The sequence below is a fragment of the Periophthalmus magnuspinnatus genome, chromosome 11 (genome assembly GCF_009829125.3).
Source record: "Periophthalmus magnuspinnatus isolate fPerMag1 chromosome 11, fPerMag1.2.pri, whole genome shotgun sequence".
In the NCBI taxonomy this organism is placed as follows: domain Eukaryota; kingdom Metazoa; phylum Chordata; class Actinopteri; order Gobiiformes; family Gobiidae; genus Periophthalmus; species Periophthalmus magnuspinnatus.
Genome location: NC_047136.2, coordinates 22,905,408 through 22,933,346, shown reverse-complemented (window position 1 = coordinate 22,933,346; position 27,939 = coordinate 22,905,408). Strand labels below are relative to the sequence as shown.

General features: G+C 37.6%; 2 protein-coding genes across 2 annotated transcripts; both read left to right on the top strand.

The window, feature by feature from the left end:
• The first annotated feature begins 2,848 nt into the window (after window positions 1-2,848).
• Window positions 2,849-19,869, top strand: spaca4l (sperm acrosome associated 4 like). The gene is made up of 3 exons (XM_033975238.2): window positions 2,849-2,981; window positions 14,610-14,720; window positions 18,575-19,869. The coding sequence occupies exons 1-3, from the start codon at window positions 2,930-2,932 to the stop codon at window positions 18,796-18,798; spliced, it is 387 nt and encodes a 128-aa protein (XP_033831129.1). The 5' UTR covers window positions 2,849-2,929; the 3' UTR covers window positions 18,799-19,869.
• A 3,887-nt stretch (window positions 19,870-23,756) lies between these two features.
• LOC117378737 (lymphocyte antigen 6B-like) lies at window positions 23,757-26,490 on the top strand. The gene is made up of 3 exons (XM_033975399.2): window positions 23,757-23,878; window positions 24,655-24,762; window positions 25,682-26,490. Exons 1-3 carry the CDS (start codon window positions 23,827-23,829, stop codon window positions 25,930-25,932), a joined length of 411 nt encoding a protein of 136 aa, XP_033831290.1. The 5' UTR covers window positions 23,757-23,826; the 3' UTR covers window positions 25,933-26,490.
• The last annotated feature ends 1,449 nt before the right edge of the window (window positions 26,491-27,939 follow it).

The window sequence follows — 27,939 nt, the reverse complement described above, 5'->3', positions numbered from 1 at the left end:
CCAGAAGTATACGTGCACCATATAAAAAGACACATATGCTTGTTTTTCTCACCGTCTGAAGTGAAATCAAACTCAACTTTTTCTGTTTTAGGTCAATTAGGATCACAAGTCTGGTTCATCCTAGGTGCAATTTCCAGATGCCCGAAGGTGCCACATTCATCTGTTCAAACTATTATATTCAAATATAAAGACCATGGGAATGTCCAGCATCAAACCGCTCAGGAAGAAGGCACATTCTGTGTCCCAGAGATGAACGTGCTTTGGTCTGAAATGTGCAGATCAACCCAAGAACAAAAGTAAAAGACCTTGTGACGATGCTGCTGAAGCTGGTGAGAGTGTGTCATTATCCACATTGAAACATGTACTGTACTGACATGAGCTGAAAGGACACTCTGCAGAAAGAAGACATTACTCCAAAAGAAACATAAAAAAGACAGATTACAGTTTGCAAATACACACAGGGACAAAGTCTTGAATTTTTGGAGACACGTCCTGTGGTCTGATGGAACCAAAATGTAACTGTTTGGCCATAATGAGCATTGTGATGTTTGGAGGAAAAAGGGGGAAACTTACAAGCCTGAGAACACCATCCCAAATGTGAAAAATGGGTGTGACAGCATCATGTTGTCAGGTTGTTGCAGGAGGCACAGTGCACTTCACAAAATAGATGGAATCAGGAGGAAAGAACATTATGTGAAAATAATGAATAATGAATAATGAAAAATAATGAAGCAACATCTCAAGATATCAGCCAGAAAGATAAAGTTTGGACGCAAATGGGTCTTTCAAATGGACGATGATCTGAAACATACTGCCAAACTAGTTACAAAATAGTGTAAGGATAATAAAGAAAAAGTTTTAGAGTGGCCATCATAAAGCTCTGATCTCAGTCCAATTGAAAATTTATGGACAGACCTTAAAAGGCATGTGTGAGTGAGGCGGCCTACAAACTTGGCTCAATTACATCAGTTCTGTCAGGATGAATAGGCCAAACTTCCTGTTAACAATTGTGAGAAGCTTGTGAAAGGATATCCAAAAGATTTGACCCAAGTCATACAGCAATGGTATCAAATACTAATGAAATCTACGTAAACTTCTGACTTTGGAGAAAGTAATACAAAATTGTCTAAAAAATCCTTCTCTCATTATTCTGACATTTAGGAAATAGAAATAATTTTGAAAAGTTTCAAGTCAGACAGTGAGAAAAAAAAAGTGTATGTGTCTTTTTATACAGTGTATATTTGGTTTGGTTCAAACATTGTAGTAGTTGGCAGTTTTATCTCTGAAAAGGTTTGTCTTTACTTCAAGAAGAAATATTTGTGTATCAAACAAGTATGTCATGTATCATACAATGGAAGAATTCAAGAAGAAAAAGCCATTTATTACACAGCAAAAAGTACCTGTGTGACCCTGGTTTAAAGAAGCATTTGGTAGTCTGCATGCTCATCACTTGAGCTTAGCATAACATACATTTACATATAGGCTTTGGGCTAGGCTCACACTATTTGTTTACTGCACAGACACATCAATCATTCTTTGGCTGTAGATTAACTTCTCATAGTATAATAAACACACATTTATGTTAACTGGTGAACTATTGTAACAGTGACTTGAAATGAACAAAATTAGAAAAACTGAGTTATAGTTAATCTTATACAAGCAGCATTTGCATTGAAACTACAGCATGCTCAAACTCCATCAGTCATCCATTTCAGTCACCATCCTTTACTGGTCCATTCCAGCCTATACAGGCCATGTTAACCAATGCATATTTTTGCTGTGCTTCTCATGTGTTTAAAAAAATTATCAGTTTTATTCATATTAACATCTCTGGGACTGTTGAGCCATGATGTCATAACTTTGTCTATACAAAGTACAGGAGTGACTCAGATCAACAGAAACCTGAGGGCACATTTCATAAGAACTCAACTCAGCACTTTAGGGTACGCGCTAAACATATCACACTTTATGATAGGTGCAATATATCAGCTTATTCTTATTCTTAAAGTAAAATACCACGATGAAATGTAACAACCCCAGTCCTGAGCTTGTGGTTCTGAATTGCCCCCGTCTGCCCCTGTCCTGCTTCTACCCTGGACTGTGTTCATTCTGTTATTTGTTCTTGTCTGTGGTCCCAGTGTGAAGTTCTTGTTGTCTGTGGTCCCAGTGTGAAGTTCTTGTTGTCTGTGGTCCCAGTGTGAAGTTCTCGTTGTCTGTGGTCCCAGTGGTAGAGATACTGTTTTTTGTTTTGTGTTACATGTGATTTTAGTGTTACATCAACCTGTCCAGGGAAAACAGATGGAAATTACGCTGTGGCTGACATATTTACATGTGGCACATATGTTCAGGTACTGTCTATATTTTAAAATACATAAATACATAAATACATACTTAAATAAAATACTCCATAGACTGTATGGTCTGCTCCACTGTCCAATAGAAACCAGCCACATTCAATAATGGGATTTTTGAATTTTTATTTATGGATCTTAATAAAACAAAAAGCCCAGGTACATCCCCTGAAATATCAAAGTAAGACCTCATCACATGTGAAACACCAGAGTGTTTATTTGTGCTGTTTGGTTGTGATGAATAATGTGAGGAGGAAACAGGCTCATCTCCAGTTTGTGCTTTAAAAGAAAACAGGACTATATTTGAATGGGACCAGTTTATACACACCTGTTGACCCCCGGGTGGACTGAGAGGCTCTCTCAGACCCCAGTGGGCCTCAGTGGGCCTCAGGTGCGGCGTCTCCATGGCGACAGGCAGCTCTGATTCTGATTGGACCGCAGTGACAGGCGCGGGCGGTGCTGGGATATAAAGACCACGAGGAGGGAAAAAAAACTTTATTTGAGTCCGTTTTGTTATTACGGTGTGACTTTAGCTCAGTTTTACCGCTCTCAGCTCCACCACAAACTCCAGCGCAGACATGAACAGAACTGTCCTCCAGGTTTTGGTCGTGGCTCTCTGCTTCGCTGCAGGTAAGTTTATCACCAACGCCATAAATATGTGTTTTTAGATGAGAAAATCAGTGCATTAAAACCAAATAGAAAGAGCGCACAGTCTAAAATTTGCGCCGTTGGACTGATCTGCTGTATGGACTATTTTTCATATTTTCAACTATTTTCGTTATTGTAAAGTTAGTATAAAAACTTTTTCTACTTTTTTCTGCAATGTAAGAGTTATAGGCTAATTTAAAGAGGTTTTCACTACCGAACGTTAAAAAAAAAGAAAAAAAAAGCGTTTTGTTTTTTTTTCCTTGCATTTTTCCAATCCGTTTTCCCACACCTTGTGTCAGTTACTCAGCTCCTGCACAGTCGGGCGTGTTCAGGAAAGGATCAACTAAATCCCACCACAACAAGGACGGAACAAAGGCACCTTCACATCTTATTTACTTCAACTATTTTTTTCTCACAATTTTTCACCTTGAAGAGTAAATTCAAGGTTAAAAATGGTGTTCAAAATTCAAAACTGGGACACACCCTGGTTGGGATGGTTGGGATGGTTGGGATGGTTGAAATGGTTGAAATGATAAAAATAGCGCATAATGTTATCCATTCTTGACTCACTTCTGGTCAGAATATAATCTCCTTACCTTTGGAGGGGATCAAATTGGTAAAAAAAATTGAGACATCTGGGAGATTTCTTATATAAAACTGGGACAAATTAATGGTTTTGTATAAATCTGGTGGGACATGGGGCACAGAACGACTGTCCCAGGTAAATAGGGTTGTCTGGTCACCCTACATGTCAGTTGAAAAGCATGTTGGGATAGTTCTGCTGCTGCCTGAGGTTGATCTGCACGTGTCAGTCTTATTAAAAGTAGTGATACAGGCTGTGACCTATTTAAAAATGCTTCAAACCAGTAAATTGCAGTTTCATTACGTTTTAAGATGGACAAGATAAGACAATATAAAAGACAACATTGATTGGATAGTTCTTGATGGGTTTTTGGGGAATTGTACAAAGGCCTAACAAATGAGACACATTCAAACTAATTATTTGAAAGCTCCGTGAGTCCAGTTCAATAACCTATTTTCTGTTGGTTGTTTTTCTTTTATTAACAAATGAGTTTCTGCTGTGGCTTACCACTGAAAGGTTTAGGCAAATCACTGTGTAAATTCATCTTAAGCTGCAGTGCACATCAACTTGCATAGACGTCAACTTATGTGAATAATTCTGTCTAAACACAATTCCATTTAATTTGTTATAGGTTCATTGTTTTAGGACTGCAGTGCTCCATCTTTTCTTTGTCTGTCCATTATCAGTTGTTGATATGGTACACACACAGTGCAAATAGATAACACTGCAGACAGGATCTACTTTGAAACAAACTAAAGTCAAGTGGTCTAAGGGACATTTGGGTCACCTTAATATTTTTGTCAACAGTGAACTGCGTCAACTATTTATTTTTGAAGGTGATATTATTGTTTAAGTAACTTCCCCGTGACCACAGTGAATCACAACTGTTACATAATGTGAGTCAGTCCTGTGGGAGCTTATATTTAGGAGTGTTATGACTGAGAATCGTGCCCCGACCTGCAAACTGCGTCGTGAAGTCTTCTGTGAAATTCCTCACCTGTAAACAGTCAGGAGAAGTCTCATGTTTCTGCCCCTCGTCCTCAAAATATAAGCACCATTTGTCCTTTTGACTATTGTGTTTTAGGGAGTATTCATGCAGTTTTTATCCCTCTTGCCCTCCTGTTGTCCTGAGTGTCCCGTTACAGACCACACCCTTACTAACGGGAGCTTGAGAGCATGTTTGGTGTGTACTAGTCTTTCACGTGGGTGCTTTACACCGCCACAGGATTAAAGCTAATGGCTGTTTGTCACTGTGGTAATTACAACAGTGTCACAGGTCTGTGGGCGAGCGAGAGGACTCTAGGGACAACTGGATTCTCACTCTGTCTCCCCCCCTCTCTCTGTGTCTTTTTCCTCTCTCTCTGTCTGTCTTCCTCTCTCTGTCTCCTGCGCTCGCTCTCTCTCTCTGTCTTGCTCTCTCTCTCTCTGTCTTTCACCCTCCTGTCTCTCTCTCTGTCCCTGTGTGTCTCCCTCTCTCTCTCTCTCTCTGTCTTTCCCCTCCTGTTTTTCTCTCTGTCTTGTCTGTCTCTCTCTCTGTCCCTCTTTCTCTCTTGGTCTTTTTTGTCTGTCCCTCTCCCTGTCTCACTTTCTTTGTCTCTGTCTTTCTTTCTTTCTCTCTCTCTTTGTCTCCTTCTGTGTCTGTCTCTCTGTCCCTCTTTGTCTCCCTCTCTCTGTCGCCCTCTCTTTCTGTCTCTCTCTGTCCCTCTGTCTCGTTCTTTCTCTCTGTCTCTCTCTGTCTCTCTTTCTGTCCCTCTGTCTTCCTCTTTCTCTGTCTCTCCCTCTTTCTCTCTGTCTCTCTCTCTTTCTTTCAGTCCCTCTTTCTCTCTGTCTCTCTTTCTGTCCCTCTGTCCTCCTCTTTCTCTCTCTCTCTGTGTCTTTCTCTCTCTCTCTGTGTCTTTCTGTCCCTCTGTCTTCCTCTTTCTCTCTGTCTCTCTTTCTTTCTGTCCCTCTGTCCTCCTCTTTCTCTCTGTCTTTCTCTCCATCTCTCATTCTTTCTGTCCCTCTGTCTCCCTCTTTCTCTCTGTCTCTCTATCTGTCCCTCTGGTCTCCTCTTTCTTTCTCTCTGTGTTGGTTGGATAAGCGTAAACACTTTAGTCTGACACAAACCTGCTCTCTGCCCTCACACACAGACCCAGTGTGTTGGAATGGAAAGACAATTTTCCGTGTTTTCCGTGTTTTCCAGTGGCACATGGACAGCACTGTGTCTGCTTAAAATACTGATGAAAATCCAGCGAGTCTGTAGAGCAGGGGCCCTGAGTCCTCCGGAGAGAGAGCGAGCCGTCAGCACTGGTGCCTTTTGTACTTTTTAATAACTTGTGCAAACGTGAGTGTGTATATTTATGTCAGTTTTAGGTTTTAGATGACTTTTGAAGGTTTATAGAAATAAGGGAGTGACACAATGACCCAGATTCACTCACAAAACACCTGAGAATACGACGGAGGAGAAGGAGGAGGAGGGCAGGGGTCAGGCAGTTTCGGGAAGTGCCTCTGTAACGTTAGACCCACCTGCTGACGCAAACTTGATACGCTGTTATATAGGTTTTTAGAAAGGACATTTTTGTGGTTATATCATAGCCTGAGTCCACTGCATTTGACCCACCCTTTGATCTCTCTGGGACATCTGTACTATCCAGGACCCTTCTCCAGATCTTGAACCAGAATCTGGACTTTGCCTTTTATAACCTGTTTCAATCAAAGCATAAATGTGTTGCTCTGGTCCAAGGGCTGCAGCGATCAGCTAATCGTGACTAGGGATGCACCGATCCAGCTTTTTCAATTCTGATACAATATCGATACTTTGACTTTAAGTATTTGCCTATACTCGATTTTGTGAACTAAAATGGCGCTTATTTCCTCGAAACACAGTGGACTTACTACACAGGAGATCCACTTGTGTAATATAACTGTTACTTATACTTCAAATCACTATTGAACAACTTTGTAAGGAAAAAATCAAACATTATGAGATACTCTAGGCTAAAATCTGCCTGTAAATAGCTTGTCTTATCACATCCAATTAAAGGCCCAACTAGGATATGGGTTTAACCGATACCATGAAATCAATACCGAATCCAGCTATTTTTCAGTATCGACGCCCTAATCATGGCTAGATGACTATAAAAAGTAATCATAGCTGTATTTTGATCATGTGGACGACACAGACTCTAAAACACATACAAGACCTGTTTAGAACAAAGACAGCGGCGAGACTGAGGTCATATAGTTTGGACCTGGGAGCGTCCTTCTCGACTTGGGACCCTTAAAGGATAATGTGCGTCCTACAGTCCTCAACCTTGGCCTCACCTTAGACAGTGGTTTAAAATTTACAAAGCAGGTCACTCAAGTTTTTATCATCTGCGGCTTTTATCCAAAGTCTTTCCTGTCTCCAGTTAGGTCAGAAATCAACATCGAACTGATTTCTTGTGTCATTTTAGAACTGATTTTAAGATTCATTTGTTTTAAAAGCTTTGAACGGACTGGCCCCACATCTCGGACCTACTCCAAAGTTACACCCCCCCACGCTCTGAGGTTACACTTTGTCTATTTAGAAGCCAGATTTTCACCTTTTTATTTTGTTGAAAAAGCATTTAAAACATGTCCGTGTACATTTGAAATAATCTTTTGACTAGACTATGATAATATTTAGGTGCAGTCCTGTCCCAGTCTGGTTGGAGCCTCCTCTTGTATTGGCCAGGCCTCTGTACATTTTGTGTCTCTGTGTCTGTGGCCTGGAGGCAGGGCGTACAAAAGCAGCTGACACTGATGCCATCTAGTGTTCCGAGTGGTCACCTGCTCCTCTGTGGTTCAATGGCAGAACTAAAATACAGAGTAAAACATGGAGCAGTGGAGAGTTTGTACAGGTGTGTTCATGGGCTTCAGACAGATGATTCTTTTCTGATGTGAAGCACCGTGGGGACCTATAGACGACCTTTCCCAATTCAAAAGATATCATATTTTGAATTGCTTAATTGCTATGACCCTGGAGGACAGTCGCCATAGCTTTAAACCCATGAATTTTGAACATTATCTCGAGCATAACAGTTTAATTATTTTAAAAACACAATCTCTTTTAGGTGCACATTTTTCTGATTCAAATGGATAAGATTAAAGCGCAGACTGAAATATGGACTGCTAAGCCAATACTTGAGGCATTTCAGAACATGCTTAGTTGTATGGAGGTCTAAACTAAAGGCGCCATATTGTGTTTGCTGAACGAATTAAGTTGGATAATGTTTAATAATTTTATCTTTGCTTCGTTCAAGGGGACTATTTACATTAGATTACACTACATCTGGTAGCTCTAGCTCTCCACTGCACAAGGTCAGCAAATGTTATTAGAATTTATGGTGATGAGATTCATTTGCAGGTTACATTACTTAATCAAAAGGATCGTGTATTTACTGTGTATAGTCACGCTCCCACACCATTATTTCACCTTTATTTCCTCAGCTCAGTCACGCTCGGGTTTTGCATCTCTGCGGCCGTGTCCTGAATCAGGGCAGGTTTTGTTTTACATTTGAATATTTACAAAGCATTTGTTTGTCCTTGGCTTTGTTAGCTGTTGTTAAGGACACAAACGTCCCCATAGATTAATGTGTGATAACTGTGAATGTTTGGATTTGGTTTCTAAAGAGCCTGAATTTGGTTATAGATGCTTTCATATTCCATTACGCATTTTAAACCTGGCTGCTCCACTGCCCTAAATATTATTGAACAATGTTAAGTCCATATGCCTCGTTGGACCTGCTCTGAGTAATTCAAAGTTCTTCACAGAATAGCAACAGCAAAGACAAATGTCATAACTTAATAACACGTCCCTGTCCCATTACGACATTTTTTTGAAGTCATATCACTGATAATCATGACACCTGCTGCGTGGATGGTGCAGTTATGTGGAGTGAGCAGCGGGGGGCAGTACGAGCCTGTTTCTTTCGATCTCACCTTTAAAACAGGACCCATGTGTGGAGATTTGTACTTCTCCTGTTTAACACTGCAGGTTTTATGAGCCAGCGGGAGGTTTTGGTTAAATTTGTACCATCGTTTTCTACACGTTACATTGTTCGATCTTAAACGACTGATCATTCGCTATGGTAACTGTTTCATTATTGAAGTATTTCTATATTATTGAAGTATTTCTATATAAGTATTTCTATATAAGTATTTCTATATATATATTTCTAGACATTTGAATAGAATTTTTTTAGAGGACCATGTACAGTTAGAACATGAATATTGCCATTTGATGTATTGTACCAGGGAAAAGAGAAGGGCTTGGACTCATTTACATCCGCTGTCCTCTGGAAAATAACAATGCACAAACATTTTACAAAACGCACACAAGTGACACTGGGTTGAAAACGTATACATACATTGAAAGTACCACACCCTTCCACACACAGAGACACACAAACACGCTCATACACAGAGCCAGAACATAGAACCTGAAGAGACTAAAACTTTAACCTAATAATAAGACCCGTTTTTATTGTTAAACTTTGCATTACGTTCTAAAGTTTAATTGCTGGGTTTCAAATGACATCAGAATATTGTATAGGCCAATAATACAGAGGGGGACTTAAAATTTATCTTGTTTTTGTGTTGCAGTACAGCGAGGTTTTGATATTTCATGACATACTCACAAATAGGGGACAAAAGTCAGTTTTTGCCATCATCACATTATAGGAGCCCGATCAAATAGTTTTGGTGTTTCTTCACGTTAATCCATCACATGAGGCTTTTGTTAAATAAAGTTGACTCCCCTTTTGGCATCACGCACAGGGCATTTCAACCCTGTTTTTTCTGTGAATTACTTTTGGTTTACATCTACTGAGTATTTTACTGCTCAATAATAAATGTGACCTTTGTGTTGATTCTGAGAAATACAGCAGTCAGTTTGTTTGTTTTTTATCAGAAGGGTAATCCTATTTAAACACACAGATTTCATAAGCGGGGAGTGGCTTTGTTGCAGGTTTTGAGAACCAGAACAAGTTGTTTTTTTTGTTTTTTTTTAGATTGGTGCAATCATTAAAATTCTTAATTTAATTGTGAATAATAAAATGAATGATCTCACAGTGGTTTGTTCCTGTTGAGTCTGCGGCCTGTGTCAAGTATGATAAATGTTTCTGATTTAACAAAAGGAAAAATCCATCAGTGACATGACGTTTTTGAACAGTTTCTGCCTCGTTTGGATCTGTAATCTTCTGTCAACACCAGGGTTTAACACTAAAAGTAAATATGACACTTTGAACCATTATGAGAGGTCTTTGTACAAAACAGTAGCACAGTCACAGTTATCAGTTACCTGTGCTGACAAATATGAAATCTGATATTTCAAACTACTTCTTGCCTGGTAGTATTGCTTCCTTTGCAATAATTTCCTCAATAAGTGATTTAAATGGAAATATTAATAGAGATGGGATGAGACCTCGTGCCAGAAGATTGTGCACACATGAGAAAAATTAACTTGTGATATTTTTTCCCTGTATGTTTCCATTTGGATTGGACAAAAATGGGGTAAACGCTGGTGAGTAGCATTTTATCAAAGTACTTGATAAAATATATTAAAAATGTAAAGGCCAAAATTGAACTGAATGATCCGATTTATTGTAATTTAGATCAAAATCTCGCCTTGTCTCGATCTTGTGGGAGTGCTGTCTCGTCGCAGTCCTCATTGGTAAAAGATATTGTGTAGTAGTGACATGTCCAGCATACATTCACACTTGTAATGGCAAAACTCAACAAAAATGCTGGTCTGTTTGTATAAATATGTCTACAAATTTGTTGAGTTTCAGTGAAATATTTGAGCAGATTTTATCTACAGGTGAAAGGGTAACAATAGATTTTTTTGGGTTTAGAAACTACTCAGGAATGAAGCTGAACCTCTCTGCACTTTTACCGTAAAGTGCAGAGAGGTTCCTATGTCATGTCCCCTTCTCAACCAAACACAAGGAAGTTTGTCATTTCAAAATGTCCTCTGTAACAGTACGTGATCGGTTTATGAGCTGACAGATGTCAAAGAAGTTGAGCATAATAATAAGTGTGACGTAACTTCCAGGTCCAAGGCTAAGTTGATTGAAAATAATGGACATGTTTACAATTTCTTCTTTTTTTGCATCTCATGTTAAGAAGGGATTGCAGTCACTTCACACTAACAAGGTCAAAAGTGTGAGGACGACAATAGAAGCTAAACTAGGCTAAGATAGTGTTATCGATCGGGCTAGACCATGGAGAGATTTGGACACAAGCAGAGCTGCATTAAAGTCTATTCTCTGAGACTTGATAATGGTAATTATGTTCTGACAGATTATTACTACATTACTTACATATTTGAAATAATTTGTCAGTCTAGCCCTAACCCTAAACACCAAGACTTGGACTGAGCTAATAAATAAAATGAAAAAACGGCATTAATTTGAATAGTGTTTTGTAACCTGATTGTGTTGCATCACTGGTCTGGCATGTCGCACACTGGTTTACGTGGATGACTAAAGCACATTCGTTGGTGCTGTTATCATGCTCTTTCTGCGGTCTTTGATCTGTTCTCCTCCAGGTTAAATCAACTACCTCCATTTTGAACGAATGTGAAGAATCTGACACTTCACTGGCTCCTGTGTTACTCAAAGTTTAAGTACTTCAACAGCATGCCCCCCATATATGTACCGCTGTATAATACTACTAGTCATCAATTATGAAGCATATGGATGTATTTAGTTTGTTTGCATACAGTCTCATTGGCGTCAACGTTTCACAGTATGCATACTTTGGTCCAAGACAACATTACTATTGGAGAGCCAGCCAGAGTTAACATGAAGCACGGAGTCAAAATGTGAAGTACAAACTCCATATTACGATTGAATTTATTATCAAGGACCACACCAAAACAAAGACATAGGAGTAAGATCATTTATTGAAGTGAAGGTGACAGATGATCCAGGGAATGGTTGAACTATGAACTCCAAATGGGTGAGAGACTTTCCATAACGTTTGTCTATAACTTTAGATCTATACCAGGAGGAGGCTGAGATGAGTTCAGACAGAAGAATCAGGTTAAATACACATTTTATGATGGCAGTTAAGTGCAGTGTACTGTACTGGCTGTCTGAGACATGTATACCGCTCATGTCTTTGTCACCTAAACATTCTTCACCAAGTCTTTTCCTGTAACTCGTCGTCAAACGAGTTCAACTTGGTGTAAAAGAGACGCAGACCTGTATCTTTATGATCAGCGACACCAGGGCGGCTTTAATTAAAACTCACAAATGACAGGTTTTACAATGGTTTTACTGGTATTCTTTAGCGCTACATATTAAGATGTCTGTGGCTTAAATGAAAATATATAGAGATAATTTAAAGCAATATAGTCCAATGTAAAACAATATCGTACAGTGAATAATTCCTCTTTTATTCTCTGCTTTTGTCTTGAGTTGAGACCAGTGGCCTACAGCAATATTTTCACAATTTTCTGATTCTTACACTCACATTATTCATACGAGATTATCTAGAAACATCAAACATACTGCACATCCTGTTTTGAATACCAAAGATAATCTAATTGGCTATAATGCAAATTTAAACTTAATCTGGTGTGTGCTAGTCATTTTCTATGGACTTATTGTGTTATGTAGTTATGTATGTTATGCACCCATAGAGGACCTTTCCCTATTCAAAAGATATAATATTTAGATTTGAATTGCTTAATTGCTATGACCATGGAGAATGGTTGCCATAGCTTGAAATCCATGAATAGAAATAATAACGTTACAGCCCTGATTCAGAGCTAGTTTTCCTAGTGTAGTTGAGTGGTTTTAGGGTGCGTTCACACATAGACCACTTCAAAGTAAGAGTAAAGTGGGACTAAATTTGGAGCTAATCTTGGACTAGACCAGGACTAGACCAGGAACAAATCTACATCAGAACTAAACTGGGCTAAAACCAGGATCCAACAAAGACAAGTGAACCACCCTTAGTCCTGATGTAAATCCTGGTTTTTGCACTTTTTTCTCCTAATTCAGATCAAGTTGAAGCCCTCCGCTGCTCCTGGATCAGTCCTGATTTAGTCTTGGTTTGGCTCTAGTTTAGTCTTGGTTCAGTCCCTATTGTACAATTATTGGGGAAGTCTAACAAACACATTTTGTATGGCCTCACACTTCATTATGTCTGTCTGTTCAAGGTAGACAATTACTCACACTCTCATTGTGCTTGAGTACACAAACATGTGTATCTCCCCATTACCGCTGCTGTTGTAATTACCACCAGTTACAAAAGATCAGGTGACAGGGAATCAGGTCGAACGAGATCCACAACTCAAGTCAACTGGGCGCGGTCTATACAATCACATGAGACGAGGAGTTTTTCAAATGTATTCAAAAGAAAATGGGGCGACTTTAGCCATTTAAAAAAACAAAACGCTGAAATAAACCTGTCACATGATGTTCTGGCAATATCCATATTTACTTCAACTGAAAGGACTTAGAGAGTGGTCAGCGGCTGATATAGATTTGGGTGTAACCGAAACTCAAAAGGCGTGGAGTGAATGAATCGAAAAGCTTAATACTGTTTGATGTGTTCTCGTGGTGTGGCCGTTTTAAATACTGTGGGTTATGTAGGAGCAATAATGGAAAGATAATCATTCATTTGTGCAGTATAATATAATAACATAGTAATAAATCCATGGGTCAAACGCTATGGTCAAATAAACACTGTCAGTACTGCACAGTCCATACCTCCTTTTAGACTTGGGGAAATGTGTTTAATCTATAGGTGTAGTGCTTTGAAATGCAGCGTAACCACTTCATTAATGAACAATGTTGTAAACTAGGGCTGGGCGACTCACAGCAATGGGATCGAAAGTGCAATTTGAACGGACGCAGTTGGCAAAATGGCCAAAAGTACCATAGTAACGTCCTGTTCTGTATAAAAATCGCTAAGGCCTTAAACCTGCACAAACATGTTCTGAAATGTGATTCTTGTATTAGTTTGTCAGTTCATGTTTCAGTCTTGTTGAGTTTAAAATGTGAACTTTGAACTTTCCTATTATCAAAACATAAAGCGCAAATCTAGTCTCAATCGCAATGTTTTTCAGAAAAATCATGGATGGGTATTATTTCCCAGATTATTTAACCCTTTTCAAAAATAAAGAAAGTATCTGGCTCATTCAAATCGTTAGTCTGGGTTTACACTGTGTGGTTGTTGGGCTGATTTTTGACCCAAATTTAGACACAACAATTTTAAAATCGGGCTGAATTTTGGCTCCTCTGTCGTCAATCGTTTCATCTTGCATATTTTAAATGAGTCTTTGATATTATTTATTAAATATGAGGCTTGCCTTATTGGCCGTTGTTAAGAACAGGTTGTTATTTCCATTCGTGTCTGTCTTAATAGCTTGCATAAATGATTTTTCTTTGTTTAATCCATATTTGGATTTCATGTGCGTGAAATACGTTCAAATACGTCAAAGCCATTGATGCTGATGTCAGTGGACAGTGACACCTTTTATTTGTTTAATATAATAACCTCTGTTTGTGTTCAGTCATTATGAGTCATAGACACGATATTATGTGTCACAGACATTGTATTAGTATTATGAAATTACCAGGTTCCTCATGACGTCACTCTATAATATTAAGATTTTTTTTTTTTAATTTAAATTAAATGAATGTTTTGTTTTGGTTAGAAAATCACAGATGTAAATTATTGGAAGGATTTGAGTATTAACAAAAATGCTATATAATTGAATCCATGGATTTCAGAATGATGGAAAATTAGGACCATGGTTATAGCAATTTTGAATTTCTCAGTATAACAGGAACCTGAAACTCATGAATTATGTCTCATCCGTACTTTTAAATTGTATGTGTTTATTTTTCATTTGGCTGTGTAGTGCAGTTTTGCATTTTTATCCCCACCTTGTGTCTGTGTACACTGGTGTATGAATATATGTGTGAATGAGTACGGGCTCTTTAATGTGACACAACCCCTGAACTGTTGTGAAGTTGTGAGTTAACTGTTGTGTTTGTGTTTGGGTCCAGTCCAGGCGCTGCAGTGCTACAACTGTAAACTGGGCTTCTGGAAACTGTGCGTCACTTCAAAGATCACCTGCAACTCTGGAGAGCAGTGCTTCAGCGGCAAAGTAGAAGCAGGTACACCCACACATGTTTATTATACAGAAATCACATTATAACTGAAGGAGCCTGCAAGAAACCCAAATGTTCAAATCATTTCATATTGTCAGCAGAAAGCATTTGTCGCTTGTAGACTTACTCACAGCCGGAAGACAAAAAACACAAAATAAAAGCTATTTCTTTGTGTTACCATCTGGTGTTATATTAGTTCTAATAAAGTTCAAGATTATTCTAAAACTGTTCAGAAAGGTCCAATTTTGTCCTGTTTATGTGTGTGTGTTTTTTAATAACATAGTTGTTTTAAGTCCAAAAAACAAGATTCAACGAAATGTTTTAATGACTTGGCATTTTATAAAGTTTTAGAAGATCATCCATTGTTCATTTATAAAAGAATGTATGAGTAAGTAACCTAAAATATGACCTTTGACCTGAGCAACATTCCTGATTGAGTCACCTTTGTGTGACGAGATGTAGCAGCCATTTTAGGAAATTCTATCTGGGAATCGAACACAATACACACCAGGATTGGATTAAAGTGTTTGAATGAGTTGATTGAGTAATGTAAATTTCATCATCAACCACTGCAAGTTTTGTTTTTGGATTAAAATGATTCAATCGTTCAAAGCACAATTCACTCAAAACTCACTTAGTCAAATATACAGAATCTACATTTCAATTATCCAGAAATACACAAGTACAAGCTAAAATACTGTCAAACTGTCAAACGCTATGAGAATCTGACATCACTGGAAACGACCGGTGAGTCAGAAAGAGACAGAGGATGACTCTAATCTACAGATATTCCACATTCATTAGTTAGCACATAACTGGTTAGTCCTGAGCGAGCTGTTAAAATAAAGTGAAAGGACCAGGGGGTGGGCGGTCACTGTGGAGCTCCATTGAGTTGATGTCTGGTGTTTCTTGGTGCGAGTGAAAAAACGAAACCAGCACCCATGTCATTTTAATTGTTTTATTTTTTGATTAACACAATAAAATCTGGGAGTCAAACTTGACTAACTGCACAGCCCTAGCAAGTTTGAAGCATTTGCCTCTGTTAAAGTGCGTACTTATGAGTGATAAGTACAAGATAAACCACATTTCTGAGTATTGTGTGATGTACCGTAACGACAGTGAGGTTTTAATCCTTTGATAGGAGAGAATGAACCGGAGGTCACAGTGTTCACAGTCCGATCTGATCATCATTACTGCTTTGACTTCTGCTAATAAACAAATCACCCTCCAGCAAAGCTTGGAAAACCCCAGAGACTTCAGTCATTCACTGAACATTCAGAACATTCACAGAACAATACTAAAGTTTAAATTGGAAGTGTAACAGGTTAGACTGCTTATTTCATGGAAACATCGTTAACATCATTATACATGATTTTAGTACAGATCTTGCCTAGTTTTTCATTTTTATATTTTGTTGATCATTTTACTTCCTGGTTGAACATGGGAAGCTGTCAGAAAAATGCCTTCCTTTTGGTAAATCTTGTATGTTGGATGGATTGTTCCGTGTTGATGACATGAAGGAATTTCGTTTTAGAACTCAGCTCGACTTCCTGAAGTTCTATACATTTCAACTTTTTCTTGCAAACTTTTTCCCGCAAACTGTCACTTAACTGGTGTAAAACTATGATAAATATTTAGCACAGGTACCATCTACCAATCCAAGTCAGAATTAGAAAAACATGAAAAAAAAACCACATGTTCTTACATTATTATAAAAAACAGTTGTAAGTGTGATGAAAATATAGGCAGTAATAAGAGACTAAATCAAATAACTGTACTTTGGCAATAATCCAATGTCTAAATAAAGCCTCGTTTCCTGTCAGCTCCTCCCCTTTAACCACTGTTCATACAAATATTTTAATTAACATCCAGGACCATAATGATGAGGCTATGTTACCTATATGAGCTTTCTTATTTTCATTTTGTCAAGTTATCTAGAAATACACAAATCACGCCAAAATACTGTCAAAATGTCCAACACTATGAGCATTTGACATAATTGCAAATGACGAGTTTGTGAAGAAGAGACAGAGGATGTCTCTGATGTACAGATATGTCCGTTCATTTGTTAGTCATTAGATTAGCTGTTATGTCATTCATTAAGCTATGTTGATTAGCTGATTATGACAAAATAGAAGCAAAAACATGTTGGTGTTTTAATGTGTCTAAAGTGTGTTTATAAATTAATGCTAATTAATATATCAGCTCTGTCTAATTAAAATGTCTTCTTTAGGTTTCTTTAGTTCCAAAAAGTAACAATTTCACATTTTTATTTCATAATAACTCATTGAAAAGTTCATTCTAATAGTGCACATCTATATCTTCACTGTATATGTTGCTTAAGAACAGCTTAAATTTGTACTGTATATTTTGTATCTACTAAACACATGCATTAGAGTTTTATGGAAGTGGTTCATCTGTTCCATAAACACAAAAGCAGCTCTGAAACCTGTACAGTTTTCTTGCTTCAAATATTTAAAAACAATATTGTAAATGTAATTGTAAACTGAACACATTCCCTAAAGACAGGTCAACTGAGGAGAGGAAGCGACGGGTTCAAATCTGCCCAAATGACTTTGTAGTGGATGAGTCTAGCACTGCATTTTGGGAAAAAGTAATTGTGATTAGATTTGCAATTTTGAAAATAGGATTTTGTTCAGAGCACATATTGTATTGAAACTATCAGAGTTTATAAAAAAAAAAAAAAAAAACAGGGCAGATAACTCTTCTTTCTGCTCCTTTTCATAAATTTCTTGTATGTTTAACTTTATGACATTGTTGTCTTTTTATATTTTATGAATGATTTTTTTTTTTTTTTAAAGAAAAAAAAAATGTAAAGAACTCCATATTTGAGAGAAGACAAAAATATGAACGGAAACTAATAGAAGAATCCCATAGATTTATGAACATGTTTACAGAGGTCTAAACTACAGGAAGATTTTTCTGTAAAGATGGTATATTTTTGACAACTGTGCTAACTCAAATTTCAATTCAATTTGTGATATTGTACATTTCTAAATCAGACTAGCATTTTATTAGACCCAGACATAGCATAATGACACGATCCAGTCCTACTTGAAAACATTTCTGCAGCAGCTTTTTTCTCTTTTTTTTTTCATTTATTTATTTATTTCAAGCAGATTAATGAACACATGCATCCAGTACACTTAATGCACATTTCACTTTTTTTTAAATTTTTTTATTTAAGCTCGAAAAGGAGTGAGAAGAAAACTGGAATCTTAAAAGTGCATCTGTTTTTCTCATACTTTGCCACTCAACTGAAGTAAAACTGTGATCAATATTTACCAGGTACAGTTTGCGGAAAAGATGAGAAAAAACTAAGGAAGCAGTGCTGGGTTCAAAAACAGAATCCCTCTCCATATGTCATCAACACTGAAAAGTCAATCCAAAATGCAGGGCCGATTTACCACAAGGGCAGATTCAAATCCTCCACTGATCAAGACAAACAACCACACCTTTGTTTTGATCAGTCTAAGCACAACTATGGAGGCTGCCCGTGTCCAACCAGGAAGTAAAATTATAAGCTTCACCTAAATTTAAAAATGAGAAGAAACTGACCAAGATCTTTAATATGATCTTAAAAATATGATGTAAACCATGTTTTGGTTTACTGTTTTGAACAGTTTGACATTCATATGTACTTTAACGTTTGACAGAGGACTGAAATCTGAACAGATGATAAACTAATGCCAGAATCACATGCATTTCAACCACTTTGTATTACTGTAATAATAAAAAAAATCTGCTCAAATTTCAGTTTTAAAGTTGTGACCCTGTTTTTCTGTGTCTTTGCAGCCGGGTTCATGTTTTAAAGTTGTGACCCTGTTTTCTGTTTGCAGCCGGGTTCGTGGACATCAAAATGAAGGGCTGCCTCGCTGTGTCCAGCTGCAACAAAACCGAGAACGTCAACTTCCCCTCGTCCGGAAACACTACGGTCTACCATATGACTAAGACCTGCTGCAACACCGACCTGTGCAACAGCGCCCCCACCGCTCTGCCCGGGGCACTGCAGCTTGCTCTGGCCTCTGTCGCCGCTGTGTTTGCCGCTAACGCCCTGGTTTAACATCTAAGCTCTGAATGCACCAATGTTACTGTCCATCTCCACCTTACACACAAACCTATTGAGGGGATATGAACTGCTCCGGTTCTACGCACACGCAAAATGAGGTTACAATCTGATTTTTGGAGTTGTAAGTCTCTTAAAGTAACACTTAAACAGCAAAATGCACATGTTTCTGTCTGAACATGGTCCCTCTGGTTACTCACATCAGATCCTGGGGTTTGCATTTCATTTAAATAAACTTAAAGGTCCAGAAACCAGATTATGATCAGATTTTGGTGTGTCTTTGAACAAAGCCACAATAAATCTTGAGACATTTGTTTCATATATGAGAGGATACACTGAAATCTGCCAAAAAAAACATATATTTTTTTAAAGCCTTAATCATATTCTAAGTTTAATTGGCAATAGGGGTTTTAAGATTAACAATGTTACAAAGTGTGAAATACTTGTAAGCCATAGTAGACTAGTATCTGTATTATAAAATAACCCTAAATGTGTAATTTGTTCAAAGATTTGTCAAAGATGTTTGCCAATTTGACTAATACTAATGATTTAGGTCATCATATTTTTATAGTTGTTTTCTGTTCTTAGCGCATGAGCTAAAACGTGTAATGTATCATGTATAAAGCGCATGTTGTCCCATTGGTTTAACTGTTCCTGTTTCTTTATTGGTGCATGATTATGTTAAGCTCTTTAAAAATGGTCTTGGGCATATTTATCTCAAATGTTTTACCAATTCTTTATCTTTTGTTTTATTGGTTCAAAAAGGTAGAGGTTTTTGTCTATTTTAGCCAGGATATTTCACTCCACAAATCAGACGCCATTTTGTTAAATCCATTTCCAATCGTGCCATGTTTTGTTTTGCTTAATTATCTGATTTATTTTTCACATTATATGAATTCTCATTTTTGTAAATATACGGGGCGTAACAATGAGCTCAAATGTAAACATAAACCCTAGTCCCTGCCTCATGATAATATTTTGTATTTGAAATGGCAGTGGGTTTGATTGACACATGGCTCTGAATCTTCATTTTGTTCAACTGGAGTTTTAATAAAGACCAAACTGGAATATCTTGTGTGAGTTTCGTCTTAAGTGTCCTCCTCCTCCCTCCTCCTCTCACTCTTTCTCTCCTCTGTCTCTGGTCTGACTGGTTTTTCACGACTTTTTTTTCTTTTCTCCACATTGGTTTTTCAGCTTCTTTGTTCTGAGTCTTGAAATCTGACAAGACCCAGAAATAGAAGTTAAGCTGGCTTCAAAAGACCAGTGTCACAGTTTGAGTTTAACACTTATACCACCAGTTAAAACTTTTGACACTTTATTTCTGTGATTATTTACATTCGTGACACTCACTGAAGCATCAAAACTATGAATGTCACATGTGGAATGTAGCCAATGAAAATACATTCAGAATAAAGTGGCTCCATTACATTTTTTTAATATCCTTTACCCTTTGTTTTGTTCACTGCTTTGCACTTGCATTTGCTTCGCACTGGCAATTCTTGACCCTGACGCGGCACAGCTGTGAGGTGAAAACTGTTTCAGAAGACTTCATCATGAAGATCATTGAGAGAAGGACGAGGGTTTGCAGCGCCGTCGACAAATCAAAGGGTGGATACTTTGAGGATTTGAAAATAAAACATAAAAAATATTTATTTGAGTTACTTATTTTCTTTACTACATAATCTCATATATTCTGCTTCCTATATTCGATGTCTTCTGTGTGTATGTTAAATGTAGAAAGTACTAAACAAAGGTAATAAAAAACAAAACATTTAATATATTCAAATCAGTAACAAAAAGCACTCATTTAGAGTTTTAAAAAATTCTGTCATCTGAATTTAAAAGACTAATTTGTTTCTGATCTGAGAGGTGAGAAGAAACCATGATAAATAAATATAACAAAAATATAATAAAACACCTTTGGGGAATGTTGTGAGCTCTAATTGTGCAGTGCTGCAGAGAAATTATTTTGTTTTTAGAAGAAATGATTTAGGAAAATTGTGTTATATCAAACACATTTTAGTAAAGACGCACTGTGTAATTTACCCGGGTCCATACATCAACAAAACCTAAACAAAATTAAAACTGCACCATGTAACATTTCAAGTGGGGAGTCTGATACTTACTTGTCTACATGAAGATGTTATTGCCTCACCTGGAATGTTCCACACTGTGGCATTAAACCTATCATTAGTACTGTTTTATTGCCTTGACAAACATGCTCCACAAAGAGAAGTTTAATGCCATACTGTAGAATATTCCAGACAAAGCCTTAGCATCTGCATAGAAACAAGTCAGTATATGTGTCTCACCACCAGAAATGTTCCACAGCGCCCCTTTAAATTGGCTTAGGCTTTGACGTATAAGGATCCTAGTAACTCCTGGCCTAGTTTTAGTCTAGTCCTGATTTGTCACCTGCTTTAGTCGCTCATTACTCCTGTTTAGTCTTGGTTAGTTTAGATTTAAGCAGATTTTTATTCAGTATCTAGAAATAGTTGAAAACTTTGATCATTTCTTCTCTTTTGCAGTTTCTTATTTTTATAATTCAAAACATCCCTCTAGGTTAACATCATAAATCAGAGTTTCAGTGACTTGGTAAAATGAAATGTAATCAAACCAGTATGCTCCACCTAACTCCAACTGACAGCCAAATCAGGTGTGAGCTGGCTCGCCTCTCCCCCGATCTGACCTGCAACTTGTCCAGGTGACATTACCTACTTGTTTCCAAGGAGATAGATAAATTTAATGGCATACTGTGGAATATTCCAGGAAAAGCAATGGCAGCTCCACGGAGAGATGAGCTGTGGTTGACTCTACACCAGAAAGATAGTTACATACAGCGCTCCGTTAAATAACCTAATTACTCTAGATTTTTTTTTTTTGTTAAATTTTAATAAATATTTTGTTTCTCATGTGGTTTTGAAAAAAAATAAAAATACCTGTACCTGATTTATTTTTATTTTTCTATGTATTTGAGCTAAATCTGCCTCACCCCAGTACTATTAGTATATTGTATAAGCAGCTTTCAAGGTCAAAATAAGTTAGCTGTGTACTGTGACTGTCTGCATATAATTCTATTCGATATAGTTTACGAGAATCAGGTAGTGCACAATTAACATGCTAGTTGTTGTTGGCTTTACCGCTCTGGCCTCTGAAAGTTGTGAAAACGTTTATAAACTCATCTCAGTGAATAAATTAGAAGGATGAGAAAGCATAAGGTAAGTGAGAAATAACTAGACCGCTGCAACAGTTTCAAATGAACTTGTTCTACTTTTGAAAGTTTTTAATATGATAAAAATCTGGTTTAACACCTTTCAAATGCTTTATAATGCATATAGTGTCTCTGAGGTGAAAGTTATCAATCAGTGTTTACGTGAAAAGGTGCTATAATGTAATGTAATCAAACGCGTATCCTCCGTGTACCTCGGCTCACAACCAAACCAAGCAGACAATGACGGATTGCATCAGCTGACATATGGCTGACATTGCAAAGCTACTAAAACATTTACTGAAACTGCCCATCATAAACTAAAAAAGATGTGGTATTTACTTTGCGATTAAATGTTGATATGGTTGTAGTTGGTCGATGTTAGATAGGGACAGAGCTCACACTGGCGTTTATCGAGTGCGTCTCCTTGAGTGGAGTGAATCTGCTGAAATCTCTGATGTGATAACGCGCTCTGACGCTCGGCTCAAGTGCAGAAACTACGGTGGCATTTGTGATGTTCTCAATCTGATGAGACAGATTTCAGACACTATTTACATACTGTCAGAAAAAGACGGCACGTGGACCAGAATTAGAACAGTATATTGTCACTGAACACATGTCACAAACTATGAATGTGCTCTGGCAGTCAGATGCATGATGGTCATAATACATTTTAAAAATATATTAAAATGGGACAGCTTCAATAAAAAATACAAACTGAATATCAAAACATAACACAACATGGACAGAGCAAGGGCAAATCCAGTAGAGGATGAAGTATTTGTTTAAAGTGAGAGGAGTGACAGTGAGTGTGTTTACATGAGTATCCCGGATATGATTGGGTTTGAGTGACCTAGTTACGTGTGTGTCCATATATTCACATATATTCCAGGATACTGTGACATGTAGACACAGTATCCTGATTTCTCACACTGGTGAAGAATGCACAAACTGAAGTAACAAATACAGTAAGAGTAGCAACTTTCCCAAAACAACTCAAAATACAACTACCTTTTAATATCATTATTTTAAAGTATATATTGTTCCTTTGTTTTTAGAAACAGGCTTAATTTGGCAAGGCTACCAAAACGTTTAGCTCCTTTCCATATCTGTGCCATGGTTGTCATAGCAAGCCTTCTAAAATCCAGGATACTCCGATTGAGCATGTATACAGGGATATGAGTATCCTGGTTCACAATGGGGATACTCAGTGACAGGTGCGGCCCATTGCCTTCTCTGTGTGTTCTCTGTGTTCCTGGCAGTGGCCCTGGTGTACCACACCGTGATGGGGGAGTTGAGGATGGACTCAATGACAGCCGTCTGAGTGATGTTGGTGCAGAGGAAGCAGAAGCCATCCACGTCGGTGATGGGGGCGTAATACCTGCGGTGTATATAAATCATAGTTTTACAGGTCCAATGGCAATGAATATCTTTATGTTACCTATACTTTAGTAAAATGAGTAGGAGTTGTGTAACTCATTACAACCCATTTCAGGACTTATAAATAATAAAAACACCAGCATCATAAATTATTAATTAATCTTTTCTTTCTCAAAATACCCCACACAATTCTCTCAGTGTGATAGCATCTATTTCCTACTGGTAAAGCCCCATAAGCCCCATACCTGACATTCCTTCCATTTTAGATTCCTTCCTGGTCCACTCCCTTCAGTCTTGAGTTCTGGTTGGACCGGCTCCTCCGCTCATCACTATAAAAGACCAGCCTGACTCCAGCAGCATCATTTCACCTCCCAGCCAAGAGACACACAAAGAGGATTTTAAACTTTCAACGACCCAAAAACAACTACAAAATAGAAATGGCCAAGATCCTGATTGGAATTGTTGCAGTGCTGGCTTGCTTTGTCATGGGTAAGACAAATTTAACAAAACATTTTTTTCAAAATGTTATGCTTTGTTTTATTGGAAATTTTAAAACAATTAGTTTAAATGGGACTTTACTTTTAAATAATTCTGTTCAATTAATTAAGTCAATATTTTTTCAAGAAAATGTTTCTCTTTTTTAAGGTTTCAGAATGATGAAAACTTTGCCATGATGTTGCCATAGTGATTAACAAACTAACTCTTTTCAGTGGTCAGCTCTCCTCAAAATGGCACCTTATAACATGACACTAAATCCCATGAATAATCTCTATTGTGTTTGCTGAGGAAGTTAATTGTAATTATGTCATTAACTTGTATGGAAAATTTTATTTGGGCTGCTTTTGGCATTGCTATGACTACAGCGCTGTCAGTTAGTCCTCACACACACACACACACACACACACACACGTTACATAAGAAACAATTGATTATTTGGCAAAAGAGGTGGGACTTAGCTCAGGGATTATTTTACAATGGCTAAAGAATGGCTCTGGGTGTGGTCCACCTGAGTTTCCCTTCACACAAATGAAAAGACAGGTTAAACAAGGCTAGTTAAACTCTTTTTAATCTTATTATTATTGCTACTTATTACATTTGCGCTATATGCTGTCGAGAAGAATACATTTGCTACCATGGTGATTAAAACAAAATATTATATCTTCTGAATGGGTAAAAACTCCTCAAAATGACTAATATAACAGGAAGCTGAAAGTAATGAACACAGTATGTGACATTTTAATGAATTGTATTTTTTTCTTTTCCAGCTGAGTCTCTGGACTGCAACAAATGCATCGCTAGTCTCTTCGGATTTTGCTTCGGCTCTGACAATGTCACATGCGCAGCCAATCAGACCTGCTACACAGCCACAGCTAGTAAGTCCATGTACTTTAGCACAAGTCCCTCCCATTCATCCATATTACTCAGACGCACTGACAGACAGGGGAGGGTCATACTAGTTTAATATATGAAATTTACAAAAGCTGAAGAACTAGTTTTACAAGAGCTCATGTCATTCACAAAAATGTGTTGAATAGATATTTTATATTGAATCAAAAGTATGATTATAAACAAATAGGGCCCCAGTCAGTGAAATAAAGAAATGGAAAAAAGAATGGGATGAATAAGTAAAGACTTAATGAGGGACATTGCCTGAGCATGAATCACATCATTTTGTTCAGATCTGGTTTGGTCAGTTCTGAGGCTCTGTCAAACTTGCATAACCAGTTTTCCCAGTTCTTTCAAGTCTTTAAGGCTGATTGCTTTTTAATTCCTGAAAAAATATATTTCATGTGAAAGCTCAGAACCTCCAGAATTCACTCACTGAGCTGCAGAGGCTGATTCATGATTGGCTGCAGGTGCTGGAGTTTAGGTAGTGACGATTCGGATCAACTCCAACTGTGGATTTCAGCATTGAAACTGGCAACCCATATGGGAAAGTCATGTGAGAACCAAAGTAACAAATTATAACACAGATAAATATGAAGTCATCTTTTTTTAATCAAGAATAAATGAACATTACAATTGTTACCAGCAAGGGCTATATTTGATCTGAACATGTTTATTTAAAATCAAAATCTTAAATTTCTTTAAATATTCATATTACTACACTACTTTTATAATGCCCCCCCCCCCTCTCTCTCTCTTTATCTATAGTAAAAGTTAAAGAGATTTTAAAAAGTCAGTCCATTTAAATATCTGATTTTGGCACGTTAAACAGCTAGCAAGAGTTAAATGAATAATAATAAATAATAAATAATAGTAAATAATAATATTTCCCCCTCTCTTCCTCAGCCTTCCCCTCCGTCTCAAGCTTCAGGGGCATCAGCCAACAGGGCTGCATTATCAACACCACCTGCACCAACGGCAGCGACGTCAGAAACGGGAGTCTCCCCGTGATCGGCACAACCTACACCGTCAACACGATGTGTTGCAACACTGACAGGTGCAACCCAGTCAACACGAGCGGAGCCACCTCTGTCACCATGAGCCTGTCTGTACTCAGTGTCGCCGCCCTGTGTGCCATGTGGGGAAGCTACATGTAATGGGCCTGTCTCTCTGCTAGACCTGTCATGATAACTGAATAAGTCAATTGGGAAGAAGATCTAGATAAATGATAACATTGAAACAAATTTATGCCACTGAAAAAACACTAAAGCAAAGAACTATTCTAATTGTGTCAGTCATGGGCTATAGAAGCTATATATTCAACTTTTTTCAGCTCAAATCTCATCATAGTACAGAAGAATAACAAAAAGTAAATACTGACCCCAAAATGATAATTATCATGACAGGCCCACTTCCTATGCACAGTAATATCTGACCAAAGCTGCTCTTTACTATTGTGTCTATGGTTATTGATATAGTCGATCCAAAACACTACTGCCCCATGTGGTGACTGTATGTAGCTGTGACATAGGTCTGTGACTCTTGTTTCGTTTAAACCATGTTGAAGTCTCAGGTTTGTGGAAGTCGACAATGGAGCGTTTCAGGGAAATGCTGAGCTGTAAATCTTCCATTACTTTTTTTTATTTATCCTTTTCACTCTGTCTGAATGTGTTTTTCAATGTGAATGAAATAAATACAAATTATCTATCTGTAAATCTGATTTGTGCCTCATTTTTACTCTTTAACAGCTTTAAGATGTGAAAAACCGAACCAGTTAATTTCAAACCATTTGCAGTGGTCCAGAGTTCTTCACTTCACCTCCTCATGAATTCAGAGTATCCAAATTATTCAGCACGATGACTTTATATGCGCTTTTCACAACTTTTAGAGATTTGGATCCCATAAAAGAGTCCCATTTGTACTTGTAAATAATGGGACAGCCTTTCTTCAAGCTCTGGTTCTGACCAAAATGATCTTGTGGTGATTTATATTTATATTTGTTATTAGTCAGACCATTGGTTTCAGATAAATGCTTCAGAACACATCATGAATAATTTAAATAAGATTATGTCACATGTTCAACATCCCTTATCCTTTGCAGCTGATGTCATCAACATTCCCTGGGGTGCGATGCACACTAGAGGCAATGCACTGTCTGAAGCTCTGGGACTCATGTTTCACTTTAATCTGACTTTTGTTTTAAAACATAAAAAATGGACTTAGCTGAAACTACAATAGGTGAGCTGATTTGTGCTGTTAAACAAGTCCCTCTCAAATAACAGTCACAGTCACAAACTAGCTAGCAGTTTTCCAGTTCACTAATTTTTGTGAAAATCAAACACCTAAACAGGACCATGAATGCTCATATTGATCACAGGCTCCTGAAATGTTTGTTGTTTAAATCAATTTTGTATTTTTTCTTTCAATTTTCAGATGATTTTAAAACTTTTTTTGCTGTTTGCATCACCATGGAAACTGCTGAACATTACGCCATAGACATGCCTACGGTACCACAGTAGAGTGTGATGTCACTGCAGTATTAATACAAACTCCTCATCCTCACCATGAGACAAATAAAGTTGTATTATTGTATCTGATGTCTGTCCCCTGAACACTTGCTCATGTTTCCTCTGTGGTTTCCTTCCCTTCCCTCCTCTGAGCTCTCCAACATGGCGAGGAAAGGAAAGGAGGTGAGAAGAGGAGACAAACAAAGAAGGCAAGGAAAGAGAATTGAGACACGGCCCTTGTTAACAGGTAATTTAAGGACAGGTAACACTTCATGAGACCTGGCTGAGACACAGGGACATGTAGTTTTTTGCAGAAGACAATGCATTACATATAGTTGCATACTGGATTACATCACTGGGGAGAGGAAAGGTGTGTTCAGATCAGAAAATTGATTTGTGTAACAAGAGGACAGAGAGGTAAACTAGGTGAAATAACACCAGCACACCCTGATCTGTCAACTGAAACATCAAAACATCTGTCAAAACCTCTCTCTCCAAATACCACTTAACAAAAGACTGGTGTTTCCAAATATTTAATCCAAACCAGGTCTTTAACAGGTCTAAAGTTGTGCTAAAACGAGACTAGGACTAAACCGAGACCAAGTTAGTTATTTTAACTTAGTATTAACTCAAATGAGGGGTTAAGGTGAACCTCAG

Bases quoted from the DNA above. Each gene is read 5' to 3' on its own strand.
- spaca4l (XM_033975238.2), top strand. From the start codon at position 2,930: ATGAACAGAACTGTCCTCCAGGTTTTGGTCGTGGCTCTCTGCTTCGCT. The intron at 2,982-14,609 runs GTAAGTTTATCA...GTTTGGGTCCAG, and splicing joins GGCTCTCTGCTTCGCTGCAG to TCCAGGCGCTGCAGTGCTAC. The intron at 14,721-18,574 runs GTACACCCACAC...TTCTGTTTGCAG, and splicing joins CAGCGGCAAAGTAGAAGCAG to CCGGGTTCGTGGACATCAAA.
- LOC117378737 (XM_033975399.2), top strand. From the start codon at position 23,827: ATGGCCAAGATCCTGATTGGAATTGTTGCAGTGCTGGCTTGCTTTGTC. The intron at 23,879-24,654 runs GTAAGACAAATT...TTTCTTTTCCAG, and splicing joins GCTGGCTTGCTTTGTCATGG to CTGAGTCTCTGGACTGCAAC. The intron at 24,763-25,681 runs GTAAGTCCATGT...TCTCTTCCTCAG, and splicing joins CTGCTACACAGCCACAGCTA to CCTTCCCCTCCGTCTCAAGC.